General features: G+C 41.7%; 1 protein-coding gene across 4 annotated transcripts; it reads right to left on the bottom strand.

The window, feature by feature from the left end:
* Positions 1-354: 354 nt before the first annotated feature.
* On the bottom strand, positions 355-19,751 carry RABGEF1 (RAB guanine nucleotide exchange factor 1). Of its 4 annotated transcripts, none has more exons than XM_061363387.1 (10): positions 19,655-19,751; positions 12,128-12,313; positions 9,736-9,902; positions 8,596-8,715; positions 5,446-5,615; positions 3,879-3,960; positions 3,189-3,321; positions 2,695-2,786; positions 2,102-2,358; positions 355-1,433 (listed from the first exon to the last, which is right to left on the bottom strand). In XM_061363387.1, exons 2-10 carry the CDS (start codon positions 12,304-12,306, stop codon positions 1,035-1,037), a joined length of 1,599 nt encoding a protein of 532 aa, XP_061219371.1. In that variant the 5' UTR covers positions 12,307-12,313; positions 19,655-19,751; the 3' UTR covers positions 355-1,034. The 4 variants fall into 4 exon arrangements, with proteins under 4 accessions (XP_061219371.1, XP_061219372.1, XP_061219373.1 ...); XM_061363388.1 differs by having other exon boundaries at positions 5,446-5,612; XM_061363389.1 differs by lacking the exon at positions 8,596-8,715.
* Positions 19,752-19,934: the final 183 nt, after the last annotated feature.

Genomic DNA, 19,934 nt, shown 5'->3' with positions numbered 1-19,934 from the left:
TGAAGATCAGAAGACTGACGCTTCCTGCAAGTAAAGTGCACTTTTCTGCTCATGCTGCTTCTAAAAAGCAACCTCTAATCATATGAACTTATTTATCTACCAGGATTGTCAAAACAGCAATCAAGACCTAATCCATTGATGGAAGTTACTGGGCAATGCCAGGAAGGAAAGCCACTTCTGGTGCAACTCTTGTACTATCTCCTCCTCCTCCTCATGAATTTGTATTTTCAATACAAGTATTTCTTCCTATTTCTGAAGCCTGGCTCAACATCCTCTTCAGAAGCAGTAACACCAGCACTCTGTGCACCACTGAACGCTATCAGTTGTACTGACAAAGCAGAGAGAACATTCACATGGAGAAATACCATCTTTTAAATTGCACTTTTTTTTTTTACAGAGCATATTGAGATTAGTGTGAACTTTTCAGATCATTACAACAATCTCCTCTGATTCAATCAATACCATCTACCTTACTGAATCATTAACAGTGTACTTGCCCTTTATACTGCAATAGGATTTAACCAAAAGGTGTTAAAATGAATACTCTGGGCATCATTTTCACTCAAACACAAGATGTCATGCACAGCTGAGACGTTAAGATTTGAAATCTATTTACAATTTTACATATTTTACAATATATATTTCATCTTTACAGCTACAGGAGAAATTCAGGCTCACATGGGTGCCATTCAAGTTTCTGCTGGAACTTGAATTCAAGTTAAACTAACCATTAAAACCAAGTAAGTGCATGCCCAGAAGGAAGCTCTCAGGAAAGAAGTCAATGGACTAGTGTTGCTTAAAAATTACACCAGTTTGTGTAGAAAATTGAAATTCAGTTCAAAAACCCACAAAAGCCTGATAGAAATCCACCTAAAATAAATACAATTCATTACACTTAACCAGAACAAAATGCACCTTTAAAAATGTACTGATTTAAGCTCATCTGATTTTTTAGCCTTAAATTTACTTCCCTCCCCAAGTAGCAGGTAACACTAGGTGAAAATAATGCTGCTTTTCAAGGGTAACACTGATAATTACCCTGCATACACCTGAGGCTGCAGTGGTGGGGGCAGCTTGTCATTCTCCACATTTTCAGAGTCAATAGCTGCTAAGGCTTGACTTTTTGGCTTTACTTCTAATGGATATTTCTCAACAATATCTTGGACTTCCTTTGTAATTCCTTCAGTCCAATCTATTAGGTCTTTCTCAAGCTTCTTGGCTTCATTGACAATTCTTTCCTGCCTCTCATTCAACTGAGACAGGAGGTCTAAGTTTTTATACATCTGCTTAACACCCAGGCACACATCAGGTGAGAAACTGTCGGCTTCTTGCTTCTTTGGGGATGTCTGACCAGTCATAAACCGATCAAAGTCTTCCTGGCTTAGGTTTAAAGACTGAGCATCCAGTTTTTCAATGAAGGCCACAGCACAGCACTGCAAACAAAACAGAGTGAGCATCACTGCAAGGTACAGACCGGAATGTACACCTTCATTTTTTATCCTGCTGTACATCACAAACCTCTAAGGTTTTTTCCCTCTCTATTTGGGAAGTGAGAGAACAGAAGGTACATGGCAGCTAGACAAAAGCACTATATTGATATTTAATGATCTGATCAGCAGGGATCTAATAAGCTCTCTATTCGTTTTCTGAAGGAAGGAATGTCAAATGCCCATCTTACCTTACAGATGCTCTCCTCAAAGGAATTTTTAACATTCCAAGTATTCCATTCATTTATTTTCCCTCAAGAATTGCTTTACAATGAAATGCAGAGAAGCCACATTTATAATTATAATTCCTTCTCAATTAAACAAGCACACACCAATAAATGCCTGCTGCAGAAGCTTTAAAGAGCCCATCTTAGCACCAGACTGTTCAAACAAAGGGTTTAACGTTATAGAGAAAGCAAAGCACTGTCTGGTTTGGAAAGCAGAGAAGGAAGAGGGAGGAGATAGAAAGCAAAAGAGCTGCTGAACTTTAAGTAACATCAACCACTATTGGAAGATTAGCTTTAATTTCCCTTCCATGTTATGTTATGTTTGCCTTTATTGGGAATCCCTCCATCCAAATAAAAGACAATCTTGTGTAAAACCTCCACACTTACCAGATTGGTAAAATAGTAACCATCTTCTCCTGTCATTAACCTGCTTGGATTACAGAAGCGGGTGATGTACTGGATGTTAGACTGCAGACGGGGTGGGTTTCCCTTCAAAACGATGTATATAAGTGTTGGAAGAAAGTCATCAGCAGAAGCTGGTTCATTTTTTGTGATTTTTATTGCATTAAATATATGCTTGCTGCACCTGGTGATACACGCTAGTTTATCACGAGGGACACGCTTTGAATCCATTTCAATGATATCTGTAAGATAAAAAGGTTTTCCAATCACTACAACTGTATTAATCAGGCACCTGAATGAGTAGGACACTTATCAGACAATACTAATACTGCAGCCGCTTTATCTGTGGTGCTTGCAGATCCATAAAAGAGCTGTTTATTCAACCTTCTCTTGGTTCAGTCCAAGTATTTCAAATAGATTCTTTACCCCTGCTCCACAGATACATCCTAGTCTGATACCATAAGGACTACTGCAAATCTAAAAGCCTGGACCCCCTTCTGATGACAGCGGAAAGTAACCTCCATGAGCAAAAGAGATGAAAATGAAAGCTGGAAACGTAAACTTCATTGGTCACAAACCTGTAATTGCTTTTACAACCATATCAGAGACTTCTGGGATTTCTTCATTGACAGGAACACAGAGCATCTGTGGAGTTACCCAGTGCAAAGCCCTGTGACAAGGAAAAAAAACACCATTAAATTGTTCTGTGCCGGTGACATTCAGGTGTTGGAAACCAGCTGCTGCTTGAATTCAAGGCACACAAGGAGTGCTTTGTGTAAATGAGGCATCAGTCCAGTCATAAGCTACTTTATTCCACTGAAGTAATTTATTTCCAGAAGAAATACTTTCTTTTTGCTATAATTTTATAAAAACCAAACCAATTTGTTTCCCTAATGTAGCAACTTTCATTATTCGCTCTATTCATTCCTTCTGCTTCTTAAATCAAGTGGGTTTAACCCTCTGCTTAAGAAGCTTGGCACTTTTGTGTGCACAGCAGGTCTGTAACATGCTCGATTCAGAGCTCATTTACAGGGCTGCGGATTACCCAAATAGTTTTCTTTTAAAGCCTTACCTGATTCTCTTTTGGACAGCAAGATCTTTCTTCTCATCATCTGTTGTCTCAGGGCAAAAGACATATTTATACTGTCGAGTCATAATGTATTTTTCAATCTGATCCATTGCTTTCTCCACTTTTTCAGGGGGCACTGAAAGGTACAAATCCCACCCCCAATACTGTAAATCAAGTATTTTGTGGCTCTTTTGATGATTTAACACAGTTTGGTCCTATTATCACCAAATCAGTACTGCTGACTTGAGTCAATCTGTGTTAATAGAATGGATATTAAAAAAATGGAGTATTTTTACTCCTTTAAATGTATCCCTGGATACATTTAAACCATGCCACTTACACACCAGGCACATAAAAGCTCCTGTTTCACTGGCTTCTTGTGCATCACAGTGTAATGTGAGGCTCACAGCCTGTTCATTGGGTTAAAGCTCCACACTCAACTGTAGTTTTAAACAAACACTATTGAATTTAAAACAAGAAATGAAAAGAACTGAACCCAATTTAATTTGTATTAACAAATTATTTAGGCTGTAAAACTTCATACAACCGGTGCCGCTGGGAATAGTCGTAACTATGGTACTAGAATCGGTTAACAGCACTTCTGACAGCTCGTTAGGAATGCTTTTACTTGAGGCTTTACCCTCAAATCATTACTTTTTGAGCAGTAAGATACAAGGCAGAAGAACACGGTACCTTTCCAACGTGTCTGTAATTTCTCTGCTACATTTTGGTAGAAGTCCTGAGCACATTCAGATTGCTCCTCAATACTTAAGTCCTGTAATAGAAAGCAGATTAAGTGTGCATGCATGGAAGAAATGACAGCAGTTCCTCTGTGGTTTGATTAAGGGAAGTGTCCAGCTGCAGTAACAGTCTGAGAATGCAAATGTATCATCAGAGGTACTTCTGTTGGGTAAATTATACCCAAAATGTGAGAACCAAGATGCACTGACTCCTCGGCATGTGAAAGACATTTATTTACTGAACAAATATATATTAGCCATAAAATTGCACAGCTGGAATGCCACTTTCCCCAGACCCATCCCTGAGTATCGGTCACAAACCAATGTAGACTGTGAAGCCGAATGCTTGCTCCCTATTTTGTCTCTAATTTTTCAAAGAGACACCATAAGTCCACCAAAAACCAAGAGCATAAATCATAATCTGAAATGATATCTATCCAATAAAGGCTCCTAATGACTATGAAAAATATTCACAGTGTTACTTGTGAAACAACGCTGTCTTTTGGGCATCAGCTAACTGAGCTACTGAAGAACATAACAGATTGAAGGGTTAAAACTGACTTTATCCATCAGGTCTCTCTGCACTATTAATGTCAGTATAAAACCATACCTAAAACCAAAACAGAACTGAGAGAGAACTCAGATCCCGAATTCTCCAAGGCCAAAAACTAGACAGTTACCCTGGATGCAGTCTCAGCTCTGATGGCAGTGCTGCATTTTAGGCCTGATTTATGTGTAGGAGCAAACTGTACATTTTAAGAAAGACTTCTTTTTGTCTAGCACAAGTCATCAAGGAACTAGGAAATGAAAGGACTTTCAGTGTTTATAACCAATCAGTTCCAAACAAACTTCAAGCTGTTTTCAAAGTGGAGGGCATGTCAGATTCCACCCCAACTCCCTTTAATTTCAGTCCAGTTTGAGGATACAACTTAACTACACACTAAATAGGAGAGGTAGAAAAGGAAAAAATAGAGGTGTCCTGAACACTGACTCATTTCAACCACAGGTGGCACTAGTGACACATTAATATTTAAGGAACATTAAAGTTTTAATGGAGAATGAAGATGTAACCTGTATTCCATATTAAAAAAGCACAGTCAATTCCCCTTCCCCAAAGGAAAGGAGATGTGTGGGTTGATACTTTCTTTATAACCTTTTAAGACTTAAGATACCTACAAATTCACAACGCACTATATTCTAATTTCCACAAGTCATTTGTCTAGAAGACTGTTCCACAATCTGATTTATATGGGATTTGCTCAGATTTAATTTATCTGGGATGTAAAGGAAAGCTCTTTCAATATACTCAAGACACTGGGGTTGGAGGTCTCTTTGCATACCAAAAAGCAAGGCCATTCAGAAGTTAAGACTGCCACTGTTCTTCATTTGACTATGCATATCAGACATATGGCACTCCTGTATACAATATATCAAACCCAAACTGCTGGAAGAAGAGCAGCATTTTCTCCATCTCTCCCTAATTTCCCCATTTATTTATGTCAGAGGCATGCAAAACTTACCCTTTTATGATTCATCGTGTCCAAAAAGAGCTTACATTGCTTATAGATATCTTGTCCAGGCTTATGATATGTCTTGAGGAATTCTATGAATTCCTTGGATACCCGATCTGTCTCGATGCTGGCTTGCCTGTTTATAGAAGGGCTGGGAGCCTTGGCTTCTTGGATCTCTGCTGGGAAAATTGGGGCACATCAGATTAGGTTTTTTACACTGATGGATGAATGCAGGACGTGCTTAACGTGTCTTGAAATTACAGGTTGTTTTTTCAACTGTGCAGAGGAATGAGCATTTATTTCTCAAGCTTTAGCAGTGAAAAGCTGGATATTATTAAACAGAATGCCAGGAAACTGAGTAACCCACAGCAGCAAAACATTCATAGCCACAAACCCATTTACACTTAATGGCAGTTTTACATTAGCATATTACCATAACATGGGTTTGCTTTTGGGTTTCTTACATTTTTCATTCCCAGGTTAGATAACTATGTAAGAGCAAGGTTTCCAAATGGGATTCTGCAGCGATTTAAGATAATGGAGGGGTCCCTTCCCCATTCTCCCTCACCTTCACATTCCTGCTTTGCTGGCACCACCACAAGTTCTCAACTGGCTCATGAACTAGCTCAGGGGCCAGTCCTACTCAGAAATCAGTGCTGCTTATGGGGTTACTTTCCCTCCTGATCAGCTCCCCAGGCTGGCTTCCCATCATGAGCAGCAGCAGAAGACAAGGAATGGGAGCATGAGGTTGGTGCAAACACAGCAGCCCTTCTTTGCTAGGCAGCAAACGCCACACAATCACACCCACAGTGCAAATGGGAACCTGGTCACTTGTGTTTCAGCTAGGGCAGCAGCACTGTGTCTGCTGGAGGAAGAATCTGCTTCACGCTCAAGGAGGAGGCAGGAACACCAGACTGCACACAGCACTGGATGCAAGTTCATACAGCTGCAACCACGGGGTTTTTCCATGCAAAGACATCTGGCTTTCCAAAGCATGTGCCGCAAGTTAACTGTACTGATCCAATACCTTCACTACCCAAGTTTAGTTCACCCACCTTTCAGTTTGCCAGCCAACACTGTTCAAAATGAAGGAGTGAATAGAGATGATGTACATGAACATGATGAAAAGCAAGCAGCAGAAAGACAGAAAACATGAAAATATTCATGGTCAACACGATACAGACATATCTTTCAATCTGAAAACACAAACATGCACAACAAAAAACATCTGTTTCCATAAGCATACATGCAGAACAAACTAGAAGGAAACAAAATCAAAGGAAATGAATGGGATTAGTATATTTAAGTTGGCGTGTTTCATTTGGATTTGAGGTAACTTACTGGTGGTTCTTTGGTTTGCTGTTAGTTGATTTTCAAGAGATCCAGCACTATAGTAAATCCAAAGCTGTATGATCCAGTGACCAACAATCACTGATCATCTGACCACATCACAAGACTCATTAGGACCTCACAGATTAACCCTCTCTGGATAATCCTTTGGTCAGGTACCGGTAGAACATTTATGGTATTTAAGTGATAAGAATGGAAAAGGTTTTGCAAACATTTAAATTCCAGCTGTAGCAATCAAGATAGAGAGTGCAAATCAACCTCCTTCCTAGTTACACAAGAATGCTTTTCCAGCAGGGATTTCCTCCTAACTTCTTTATCCTTAAGATTCAAGATGGAATGCCTGTATAGTATTCAAGCTGAATGGCAACCATTCCTTATGTTGAACTAAATTTGCCACAGTTAACATCACGCAACCAATAAGCAGAAAGCAGAGTTTTGAAATAACACTCAAAGCAAGCAGATCCTCTTTTGAAAGAACAGAATTCCAAGCTATTTTTTTCCACAATTACTGACTTCATTTGGAAGTTGAAGTTTTATTACTCACTTCAACACTGAGTTTGCTGTATTATCAAATAAGAGTTCCACTACTGGACCTTAGGGGTATGACTCTTTCAGTCATAGATTTAAAATGGATTATTTTTAGTTACTCAAATGATGCAGTCAACTGAGGCAGATGACTGTTAATGCATGCATTAAAAAACTGAACATTAAAATGAGGTGTGTTTTTAATGAGTCATGCCAAGAACTACATGTTGTCACTCAGAAGCGATGCAGCTTCATTAACCTCAGTGTTGAAATCCTGATTTAAGGAAAATGACTTTGTACAATGTGCACTGATTCCTAAGGATTGCAGGAACAAATGGACTTTCAGCAACAAAATGTTGCTGAACATCTTCGTGATGTACTCTGGAAGAATTAAGTCTAATTAAAAAGAAGATGATTAAAGAAATTCCATTTGAACAAGTTAAACAGAATCTAATAGAAGAGATAGGCCAAAATGAAAGAAAGGATGGGAAGAGTTAAGAAAGGATCACCTTTACAGAGGATAAAGGCTATTAATATGAAGCTCTTTCTCAAGGCATTCTACATAGAAGCAAGTTGTCACAGCAGAACATCAGCACTCCAGTGATTCACTATGGTTGTGCCATGGTCATAGATCTGTGTCCAAGCAAAGTGTTTGTCTTCAGCTCTGTAACACACACCCATTCCTCCTCTTCATATAATTTACAAAGAATGGTACACCTTCAAATCTCTTTAGTCAGCAGAATGCATCAGAACTGCAAACAAATAACACAGGACAAGATCCTAGAGCTGTTTGCATCAGGGGTTTTGGTGTCCTTTTGGCTTAAATGAAACCAGAATGTCCTCTCTTGATAGAAAACTGTCTTCTTCATTAATACAACAAACATCTGGACATAGTTTGAGAGTGCAAAAGTTCTGGAAGTGTGAATTATTAAAATGAAGTCATTTCAATTTATAATCAGATTTATAATGGCAATATGGGATTATTTTTTGATACAAATACGAAGCAGCACAAGATGCAGCTACTGCATAACCCTTCAGATGACACACTGAGGCAGAGCTCAGAAATTCCAGCTTTATTCCTACACTCTCCCCACCAAAGAGCAAAGAATTGGTTTAGTGATTCAAGCTCCCCTCAAGATGCTGGAATTGCTTTTTTTGTCACCTCCATCTTCAACAGCACGAGTTACAACTGGCACAACCCTAGTTTGTATTTTGCAAAGCCCAACTAAGAAGTAAAGCTCACTAAAATCAGGCAGACAGCTTGCTCAAGCTGTACTGCATTACCTTCAGAAGGGGAAGCCAGTTCCCAGGAGGGAGTAAAAATCTCCTTCAAATCCCTGAGAATGTTATCAGCATTTCGCTCCCTCCCAGGCTGTCCTTGCTTAACGCCTTTCTCTTGAGCCACTGAAATGAATGCAAAAGCCAAGCGAGACACCAAGAGCAGGAGCATGTCAGGAGAGATGGTGAAGGGGTAAAAACAAAAAGAAAACATGGAAAGTGAGAATGAATGAACTTAAAAAAGAAGCTTTTAATACATAGCTGAATGTGTCGTTTAGCCAGCTGCTGCCCATGCACCAAGACAAAGTCTAAGATGAAATTCAGGCACACAGTATTTCTCATTAAGGAAATGCATCATCAATAAGGCTAAAATACATTAATGAGGGTTTTTCTTCTGGAATGCCTATTCCACAGTATTTTCCAGCTTTTGCCCATGTAAGCTACTGCTATGCAAAGACTTCAGCGCCATTAATCATTCTTGTAACACATGCTATAGAATAAACATTGAGGCAACCACAGACTCGATATTTGCAACCCACATACACATAAGCACAAGTTTCCTTTCAGATTCATTCTCATTTAAAGGCACCCTGCTTACACATTCCCTTTTTCCTATTAAAGCTGTTGGAGTGATCATTATAGCAGCATCACCTGATCAGCATTTCTATCACAATTGGACATACCAGTTTGTTTGAGGTGACTGACAGCCAGTCCCTTTTCTCCTGCCTTCTTTCGGAAGAGTTAGCTCCCCTTCAAGTCCTACAGCACAGTATCCAACTATGGCTGGCTCATGAATCTGGCAGGAACATGCATCATATGAATGAGATACTTCCACTCAGTGCAGTGGTGTACCACCACCAGGAATACGTTTGCACTACACTTCAGTGGAAGAACTCCTGTATAACTAACACAAACATAGTCACACGTTTAGAAGTGCACTGCAGTACTCAAAACATTGTTTGGCATCACCCAAAAGCTCATGCTTTCATGTGTTTTCAGGAAGACTTCACACACAGTAATCACCCTCCAACTTCTTGAAGTTAAATCACAGTGCACTACCCTGCCTTTTAGAACAATACATCCATCAAAACCACTTTTTAACTTAACATGCTGTTCAGAACCACTAAAAGCAAAGGAGGAAGTTACCCTTCTTAGCTCCTGTTCTGGAAGAAGCAGTGAAGAACTTCTTCACAGTAGTGACTTTCCGTGTTTTCTCATTGGTTTTCTTTTCTTCAAACTTGGAAAAGGTCAGTGACTGTGCCCCTTGGGTGCTCTGGCTACTGGCATAGGCTTCTTCTTCCTCACGCTGAAGCCTGCAATTAGAAAGTGTAGGTCTTAAACCAGCACAAATAAGCTGTGCAATGAATTACTCATTTGACATGCTAATTCTCCTCTATGCCCATCTTCATTTCTTGTTTCCTACCCCATCTCTGTTCACTACACTACATCCACTCTTTCCATGTTGCAAGGGTGAAAGCAAGGAAAAGCTTATAATGGCCAGGGAGGATTAAGTAGTAAGGTCAAAAGGGAGGAGACTGAAGTATAATCATGGTCACCTTCCCCTCCTGTCACAGCCCTCAAATCTACACAGGTAGAGGTGAGGTGAAAGACTGTGGGAGGACTCCCAATAATTGATTCAGTTGCCTTCCTCCCTGCATCATGTTCCAAGTTTCACAACCTATTACTCTACCATCTTATTAAGATAAAACTGTGGCTCACAGCCGAACAAGTGAAATACCCTGTCACAATCTCAGAAATATCCTGGGCAATAAATCACTGTTGTCATAAATGGCTTTCAAAGCCTTGGAAATACATATGCTTCTTGAATGAATGAGGCAAACCACTGCAACACTGACGGGTGTTCTGCAAAGACCAAGCTCATCTTTTAATCTACATGTAGAAAGTAGGGGAGGGCAAAAATACCAACCCTACTTTTCTTCCTATGCAGGAGGATTAAAATAGGTTAAGCTAGATCCCCCTTCATGATGCTACCAGGTTAAGCCATTTTTCTTTAAACTTACATCCATTCAGCTCAGGATGGACCATAAATGGTCTTGCATTTGTAATCTCTTGGGTAGGGAATTGTCTCTTATCCGTGCTGACAAGTCTGTTCACTACAACAAACAACCTGAGCTTATCTGTTCCTTTAGTATCTCCCTGCTGAACAGTTATGTATTAAAGAATTCCCTAAATACCCCACTTTATTGTATGTAGATGTTAAGATCGACAGTGTAACTATCTGCTCTGATAAGACTTAAGTTTTTATTTACTGTTAAAGCCAAATTTATGGCAGAAGAAACAAAAAATGTCCTCTGTACTGTACTCAACAGCTTACCTGGCACCTTCTGATAAGGCTAGAAAAGGTTTCAAGCACTTCTTTCTACCTTTCTTAGAAGTTTCTGTTCCAGCTCCACTTTAAAACAAACCAAACTCCTTCAAGGCTTAAGGCAAGAGTGTCTAAAGGAGTTAGATACCAGCAAAACTTGGGCTTCCAAACCACAACCATCCACCTGGACCCAGCTGAAGTTCAGAAAGCTTTCACAGATGTCACCTTCTTCAGAGAGGCTGATGTGAACACTGCAGTTAATGCCTTCTTTTCCTTCCTTTTGTTTTCTTCCCCCAGTGACCTTGGTTAACACATCACTTGGTAACTCAAGTTCACTGAAGGTTCCAAACTCAAGGGCAGATAAGTCTCTTGGGCATTTATCTCTAGAGTTCTGACATACAGCACTAATACATTAAGGTAAGTGTATGCAGAGAACTGTGCCAATATGAACAAGCATCTTGGCCAGCTCACGTCAACTACCAATCAACTCAGCTAGATGCTCCTCCATCTCAAGAATTCACATAACCCTGAAACAGTTAATGTAGAGTGGATGTCATGTAACTCACACCTGGATGTTTCAGCTGTAGTACAAAGAGGATGCTCTGCAGTTTCTCAGACAGTGGATAAATCCTTTTCTTTCTACCCAACAAAAAGCAGTTGTAGCTGCTCTTATTTTCTCACTCAGGTACAGGTTTCCTGCAACACTCATTTTCAGGGTCAAGCAAGGAAAACTAGAGAGCTCTGCTTACCTAAATTATTAAAGCCAAAGTTTTGATTCTTTTGGTCTTAACCCTTCAACTTAAACCCTTCATCTGACAACAGACTCAGCAGCTGCAATGGAAAACCATTGTGCTGGCTGTATTCAAGACAATAACTTCGGTCTCCAGAGACAGAGGTATTTTAATCAAAATTATCACTTTCACCCTAGTCAGAATTACAGACTTCAGTATGCAAATCAGGTCAAAGCATTTGTTGAGAGCTTGGGGGGGTGTTTCCATTTGTTACTTCACAGACTTTCTTTTGAAACCTCTTAAATTAGAACGTCATAAATATTCATCTTTGCATCAAAAGGAACATTTTCATTCCTGATGGAAAGGTCAAATCTGAGAACTTGTGATGAAACTGAGACAGAGCTAGAAAACAGGAGATGGGAATGGTATTTGGTGAAGTCAGCCTGCTGTAGGAGATGAAGGAATAAAGAGGGCTCTTTACCGCTCTGCCAGCTCCCAATCCTCTTGAATCTGTTTCTGCCTGGCCTTATGGTATTCCTCTCTCCAGCACTTGGAGCAAAATCCCTGCCAAGCAGGATTGCCATAGTAACCACATCCTTTCTTGCACAGTAGCTCCGACTGATCAACGTGAATCCCTCTGCGTTCAGATTTCAGGCTCATTTTCTTCCTGTTTGAAAGGAGAAAGGTTAAAGACAGAAACATAACAGCAGCCTCCTATAAATCATTTATTTTGAAGGCTTGCCTTTTAGAAAGAAGTAATCTGTTTTAATTATTTAATAGTGCCATAACAATAAAGGCAAGGCCAACGGAGAAAGGGTGCAGTTATACAACCACACAGCCCCAAAGCCAACTGCAGCATTACTGTGCTTGCACAGCGCTGGCCTGCAAACAGTCCCAGACAGCCGGCCTAGAAAGCAGCACCAGTCACAGCCAGCTACTTCCACACATGGGAAAAGGCTCTGATCTCACAAGCACGTTGTTCTTAACAGGCACAAAGCAACGGAGGAAAAGAAACACAGAAAGTTAATCACCAACAAAGGAAGCAAACTGAGTAAGAGACAAAACCCAAATAGGTTTGTCTTCAAGCTGAGACTGCCTCTGCAAAGAATCACTTTGCAGAGACTAGGTAACAGATCCTTGGCCTCGAAGAATGTGCCTTCACAGCACAGTGGAGTATCATAGCTAACCCAGCAGGGCACATCAGCACGAATGAGGATGATCTCCATTTCCTTTAGCTCTCAAGTTACTTCAGAGTTAAGCTGGGCACAGCTCTACAGAACTTATATATACTGACTGATTTATTCTCATGCCTACACTACCACTATGCAGAGCCTGTCTTCCAACAATCCAACGCTCCCTTTTTTTCCCTTGCTTGACAGAAACCATCCCACATACCAGCTTGCTCCCAAGGGCATTTCAACTAGTTCCAATTTTAAATGCTGGAGGGAGGTTTAGATTAGATATAAGGAAGAAGCTCTTCCCTGTGAGGGTGGTGAGGCTTTGGCACAGGGTGCACAGAGAAGCAGTGGCTGCCCCATCCCTGGGGCATGATCTTTATGAGGGGGGAACAAACTAAATATTCCATCTTATCTATGTAAGTGTTAAGGCTCCTTCCAAGAACAGCTTTTCTGTCTTTGAAAGAAATGAGTGTCTAAAAATAGTTTCATTGTAGGGATGGGTATAGTGAGGGAATCAGTTTCTTTATGACATCATTTATAATGACGCATCCCATTTCCATAGACAGAGAGCAGCTGAACACTCTTCTCTTTCCCATAGAAATGCCTGACAGTTAAACAGACATTAATACGCTTCTGCAAAGCAAAATGAGAACCAACCAACCAACTACATCTTAAGTATTTGAGAGCTTTACTTCATTCCCACATGGATAAACTAACAGGGGGAAATCAGGACATTGCCCTCACCAAAACATTCTAGTTTCTGTGCTACCATCATTTTATGATTCCACAAGTAAGCTCTTTATGTTGACTGCAATGATACACAAATCTGCCGACCAACAATCCAGCTACCAGACCAGAAATCAAACAGCAAATGTTTGTCCACTGCACAGCCTGGGACGGAAATAGCATGTTGGCACTGTCTGGAAATACAGCCCATTCTCAGAGCATCACACACACCCTTTATCACCAACTCTGCAAAGAATGGGGAAGCAAAAGCTCGAAACTCTCCAGTTGCTGCTGATTCAGCCTAAACACCACTTCCTAAAACTAGAAGCTGCAGCAGCATTTCGGTTAGAGATTTCTATTGGAGGAGCCTGTAGAAACCACACATAGAATTTCCACTATTGCCATTAATGTAAAGCTGATCAGCCTGGATGTTTTCATTGCAAACTGCAGGGAGCTATAAATACACAATGGGCAAAAATATTTCCATAATAAGCTTCAAAAAAGTATTACACCCATCTCTATAACACACAAGGAGATAACAGCCCTGCTCCTATCACTCACTCAGTAGGGTAAGTTAAAAGTCTGTAGGCCAGTTTCATGAATTCAGATGTCTGTTCTTACCCAAATCACCATGAATTAGCTTTCTGTATCCACAGAGTTTTAACCACCACAGTTACCTCTGGCACCCTGCTAGCTCTTTATGTACATCAGAACTAAAACTAAGGCTCTGTTCAGTGTCAAGCTCAGCAGCTCTCCCTGCAGTGAGCAAAGCAGGTCTCTTAACAGCAAGATTCTTCTCTTTCTTGCATTCTTTCAGGAGAGATTTGTAAATAGTCACAAAGCCAAGCCACAAAGCAAAGCAAGTTGTTCTGTTTCCTCCCCTTCAAGCGTTTTCGATTGCATCAGTTTCAGATCGAGGGACAAAAGAGGTCACCCTGAATCAATATGAAGGAATCACATGCTGCACTTGGAGCAGAGGCACTCTGGTTTCCTTAAACACAGGCAAGCATTACACTAAAAATGTCACAGCCAATTTTTGCAGGGCAGCATCCACATTTAACAAAACAACTCAATGCATTTTAATAAACTGAATATGAAAAATCCATCTTAAGTCGCCTTTCTGCAATGAAATCGCTGCAATTTAATGATCTGCCATTCCTAAACATGTTTTGTTGGAATTTTTCCCTTTTTTCTAATTTTTTTAAGCTGTCTCGCCCATGGTTGCTCTGTGATTCTGTCCAAGCTGCAGCTGAAAGCACACATACAAACAGGACAGGGGTTTAGTTACCGCAGTCATAGAAGTGCCAAAACCAGAAACCCCAACTTCTCTACAAACTCCTGTTGGCCAACAGCCACATCACTTTCCCTGTGATCGTACTTCATACACTTCAATCCATCTTTGAAGATTTACTAAAGGAAACACAGAAAGAGTAAAGACACAAGAAACACACATTTTATTGCAAGTAGTACCAGAGAACAACAAAAGGGTTAAGGTCAGCCCGGAGTGGAGCAAAGTGGAAAGGGTTTTCTTAAGAAGTGTTTGCCATTGACCTGAAGGGCAGCAGCATTCACTGAATGCAATTAATAAAACCTACATCCTGGTTTCCACGGAGTTTCTAGTTTCAGGTGTTGGGAGACCAAGTTTTTCATGGGAAGCAATGAGGATACATCTAAACCTCATCCATTCCATCAAAGCATTTAGTCTTCAGGCAATATTTGCAGATTACAATCTACAATCTCAATTCCCTGTGTAATGCTGAGAAACAGCTACAGAGACCAAAACACAACCTACAACAGTCACCAAAGCTCAGGCAGCAACACCTTGCTCACATCCCATCCAGAGGACAGCCAACCTCTGACCTCTTGAGTGCTCATATAAAAAGACAGTGAAGTTCAGCAGTAGCACAGAATGAACCAGATTACACTGATGGAGCACAACTATTTTGCTACTACTTTATCTAATGATCTTCCATGACATTCCCATGGGACTAAAGATAAAAACCTTCCCAAGCAGTGCTATTTCACAATTAAAACTCTGGCATAAGAAGAGAGCTCAGAAGTTTGTCAACACCTGATGATCACATGTGACAGCTTGGTGTGCAGGCCAGTTATATAAAGCACAAAACTAGCTCTCCATTTTCAAAAGGTGCTCTCTCCTCCAATTGTAAGTCCATAAATCCATAGGCCATTTTTGTCAGAACCCCATAATGGTTCTGACATTATGGACTGAAGTAGCAGCAATTACTGCTTGAGGACATTGTGGCTCAAAGCTCTCAACAACAGCAAAAGACTATCTTCTACTTTTTACACAGACCACATTACAAAAGAGCTAGAAAAATCACAGTAAACTTATTAAAGCAGGTATCATAGTCCCAGCAAAGAGCAAGTGCATTCTTAGCTTTAATGTGGTATGGAAAAGGGGCTCCCTTCATCAAAGAGGATCTGTCACTAAGGGCTGATTTAACACACACATGAAAGGGATTCCACTTACGTAACACAGTCTTTCCAGCAATAAACCCAAGATCATTTTCATAACACATTAGGGTTTCCAAAGACTGCAGACACAGCTTTGGCTTCAGGAAAAGCACTGTGTGTGAAAGGAGGGATAGGAGTACAGATTTATCAGCAGCTTGTATTTCTTGTTCCTTTCTGGTACCTACCTACTTTACTTCCTAGAGACTGAGTAAGCAGATATCCTTCTTGTCAATGCAGATGGCATCACAGCCACAACGAGATACTGACTTCTTCATAAACTATTTATCAGTTCTGGATTGCTTAGGGTCATCTCTGGTAGAAGAGCTGGTTGAGAAAGCTGAGATAGCAAAGCTGAGCAGAAAAGGGTCTCATTTAATCAGTCTATAAATGCCTTTAGTAAGAGGTCATTGCAAGTCAATTTAAAATTACTACAAGCTATGAAAACTAGTTTCTAGCTAACTCTGTGTGCTAACACTGGAAATGAAAGTGGTATAAGGCTGTTCTATGAATGACTTTCAATTTCGGTAACAAAGTCCCTTAAACTTAGCCCAAAATAGGAAAAGGCTTCATGTAACAGAACAGGCAGGCTGCCACAAAGGTATGAAACTGCCCCTGACTTCTAGAAAGCCTCCTTCAGCCTCCTACACTTCAGATCACAAACCCACATCTCCTCACATCTGAATCCCTCTGCCTGCTTTCGGTTTGGGTTCTGCTTGTTTTCTCTCATCTCTTTCTCTTTACTCCCTGAAATCAAGAGTCTTCTCAAGAAACTCTTGGCACAACTATGAGCAACTGAAGCAAATGCGATTTGGCTTTTCAAGTTTAAGTCTTCATAGCACTTAATGAACAACGTGCATTCACTCTTCTCATTAAACAGTATCACAGGGCTTCAAAGAGTGTTCACAATGTCTCTGCAACTGTCTGGTCCTTAGTGGCCATCCCCAGGCAGGAAGAGAAGAAAAAATGAGTAAGTCTCCAAACACACATTTCTGGTTTATATTTTACTGGTGCCTGAATAGAACATCACACTTGACAGCAGATCAGGAGAGCAGCAAGTCCCACCTAAAAGCACACCCAACTTCAGTTACTGAACACAGATTTACAAGGTGGGTTAGGAAGTGCATCAAAACTGAGGGGTGGGAGGATGAGATTTGGTTAAAACTCTGTATTTTGCCAATGGGAAAACATCCTTAAAATAGCATGGACTTATTCCAAAGAATAAATAAATGCCACAAAATTCTTCAGAGCCACCTAAGTGTCGAAATGTGCATGATTCATGGGCAACCCTGAACATTCCAGCATGTAATTAGCAGCAGGATAATTAACTAATGAGCTAACTTCCTCTAAAGGAATGGGTGGAGCAGCATGATCCAAGAGACTCAGAACAGAAAACAAAAGCCATTAGGCAGCTCAGGAGTTAGGGAAGGAACATGGTTGCTGTCTTTGCAGAGCATGAGTCTTCAGTTTCAATGTGCATCTTTCTTGCAACCAAGTCATTTCAGCTGCAGTGCTTGTTTCCTGGTATAAACAGTGCAGGCTGCTAATTAATGATCCTGAGGACAGAAGTCATTAGCTGTAATGACAGACACACGGTCTCATCAGCCACCTGAAAATAACCACAGTTTGGAGCTGTAATTTGGCAGGGGAAATTGCAGCCACCACTTCAAACTTCTTGAAGCCAAATGGCCACAAGGCTTCACCACTCTACCCACAGAGCTCACAATTTCAACTTGAAGATGTGTTTTCCCCTCAAACATCAGTACAGGCCTTAAGCTACAGTATTGTTTGTCCACACTGAAACCTTAACTCCAGCCCGTGGCACTGGCCACTTAGTCAGGAGTAACATGAATTCATGAATGAACAGGCTGTCTCACCACCTACATGTGACTCATGATTGAAATCACAAGAAACAGCTGAAAACTGCTTTGTACTGTTTGGGAAAACAAATAAGAATATGAAGAGGATTAGCTAAAACTTGTCAAACCTCCTCAGCTACAGCAGTGATGGAGCTTCTACATGCTCTGTGCTTTTTCCAAGACATCAACCACACTCACTGGATTCAGATTAAAACTACAGGTTAAAATCTTGGAGAAAAACTGCAGAACATCTTACACACTTTGTACCTGACTTGTTACTGACAGTGCTTTAAAGGACTCCACAAGCACCATTTTAGGTGTCATTTGAGTTCACAAGTAGTCCAATATCAGAAAGAAAGAAATAACACCCATAATCGGGCATTACATAGCAAACATCAGGAGGGAGCTGAGACTGTTCTAGATTAGATAACACTGCAAACCAAGATTAAATATCAGAATCATGGACTATCATCAAGCTTATAATCAGAGTTTGTTGCATAAAGACATCTTAAGAATGACTGTAACCTGATTTATATCCCTTTCTTCTCTTTTATTGTGTACTGTTTTAGGGTTTTGTCAGCAAAGCATTTCATGGAGTTACAGTTCTCTTCCTAACCTTCCCTGCTGCAAAACACTTGTGTAACCATGTCCAGAAGGCCAACGATTCCTGAGTAAAGCTCTGTTCCTGGAAAACACTACATCCTTCTGTGCTGAGCTGTCTCAAAGGAGTCTCAGGTAACTGGAAAGGCAAGAGCTGCTCCATACACATCCCATGAAGAACTGTCAATACAAAGCATCAGTTCAAAGAATACATTTACAACCATAACACCAAACAAAAGAAGTACGGAATATTGACAGTGGATTTAAATCACAGCCTCCCTTTTTCCACCCCTTCTCCAAAACTAAGCACTGCCACCAACTCCCAGCACTGGGCTACATCTCAGCCCCCCAAAATGAGTTCAGTTTTGCCTGTAACAGCCCCCTCAGTTAACTCAACAACCCCTCACACAAGCACCAGTGCCCTGCCCACACCAGCAGGATTTAAGCCGGAGTTAAACCACCTCCTCAGACGTTCTGTTACTCCAGGTGTGTCATTTCTCTTTCAACACTTCACACACCCTCTCTGACTATACAACCGCTCCCTGCTGCAAGAGAACAACCTGAACAGGCACAGGGTGTTCACACGGTGACAAATACCCACAGAAGCATCCAAAACGTGCTGCTCAGCATCTTAAACACACTCCAAACGCCATCTGGTTTGGGCTTCAAGGACTTTGATCCCCAGCCTTACAGCAGACACCCATGCAGCAAGACTGCTTATAAGCAAAGAGTTCCACATGGAACTCGGTAGGGAAACAGAGGGGCCCGACCTGCGAAGTTTGTGGCACCTTCACCCTGATTAACTATCGAAACACACCCATGGGATTAAGATAAATACATATAAAAACAACCTAACGTGAGGAGCTGCACGCAGAGCCCGCAGGCTGAGCACGGTTCTCCGCGTCCCGGTGCCCTCAGCCCGCTTACAGCCCCAGGGGAGGCGGCGGGGCCGGTAACGACACCCCCCGTCCCCCGGCCTCAAAGTCGGCCCCGACACGGCATCGCCGGCACTTACATCACAAGCGGCGGGGGAATGCAGACCCCGACCGCGCTGCCCCAACCGCCATCGCCCCCTCAGCGCAGGACCCCCCTCCCGCCGCCGGGCCCAGCGGCCCCCGGGCCGCCCCCACCGGGGCCCGGCAGCGCCTCAGCGGGGTCAGAGCCGCTGCTCACCGGTTGCCCCGGGCTGGGCGAGACCCGCGGCTCCGCTCCGCGTTGCTCCGCTCCTCTCGGCGGCGGCGCTGCCCTCAGCGCGGCCCGGAGCGTCCTCCCCTCCGCGGCGGAAGGACGGACAACGACTTCCGGGGGCGGCGCCCGATCCCGGAAGGAACGCAGGGGAGAGCTTGCCTGCGGCTGGCGGGTACGGCCGGGGTATAGGGAACCGGGAGAGGGGCTTGGGACAAGGGCCTGCAGGGACAGGACAAGGGGAATGGCTTGAACCTGCCAGAGGGGA

The sequence above is a fragment of the Neopsephotus bourkii genome, unplaced genomic scaffold (genome assembly GCF_033783945.1).
Source record: "Neopsephotus bourkii isolate Nb327-2 ecotype Australia unplaced genomic scaffold, CSIRO-AGI_Nbou_v1 NB_1154, whole genome shotgun sequence".
Taxonomy (NCBI): domain Eukaryota; kingdom Metazoa; phylum Chordata; class Aves; order Psittaciformes; family Psittacidae; genus Neopsephotus; species Neopsephotus bourkii.
Note: the sequence above shows the minus strand (reverse complement) of the source record. Positions and strands in the feature narration are given on the sequence as shown.

Bases quoted from the DNA above. Each gene is read 5' to 3' on its own strand.
- RABGEF1 (XM_061363387.1), bottom strand. From the start codon at position 12,306: ATGAGCCTGAAATCTGAACGCAGAGGGATTCACGTTGATCAGTCGGAG. The intron at 3,961-5,445 runs GTAAGTTTTGCA...TTTCTATTACAG, and splicing joins ACACGATGAATCATAAAAGG to GACTTAAGTATTGAGGAGCA. The intron at 3,322-3,878 runs GTACCGTGTTCT...TGTACCTTTCAG, and splicing joins ATTACAGACACGTTGGAAAG to TGCCCCCTGAAAAAGTGGAG.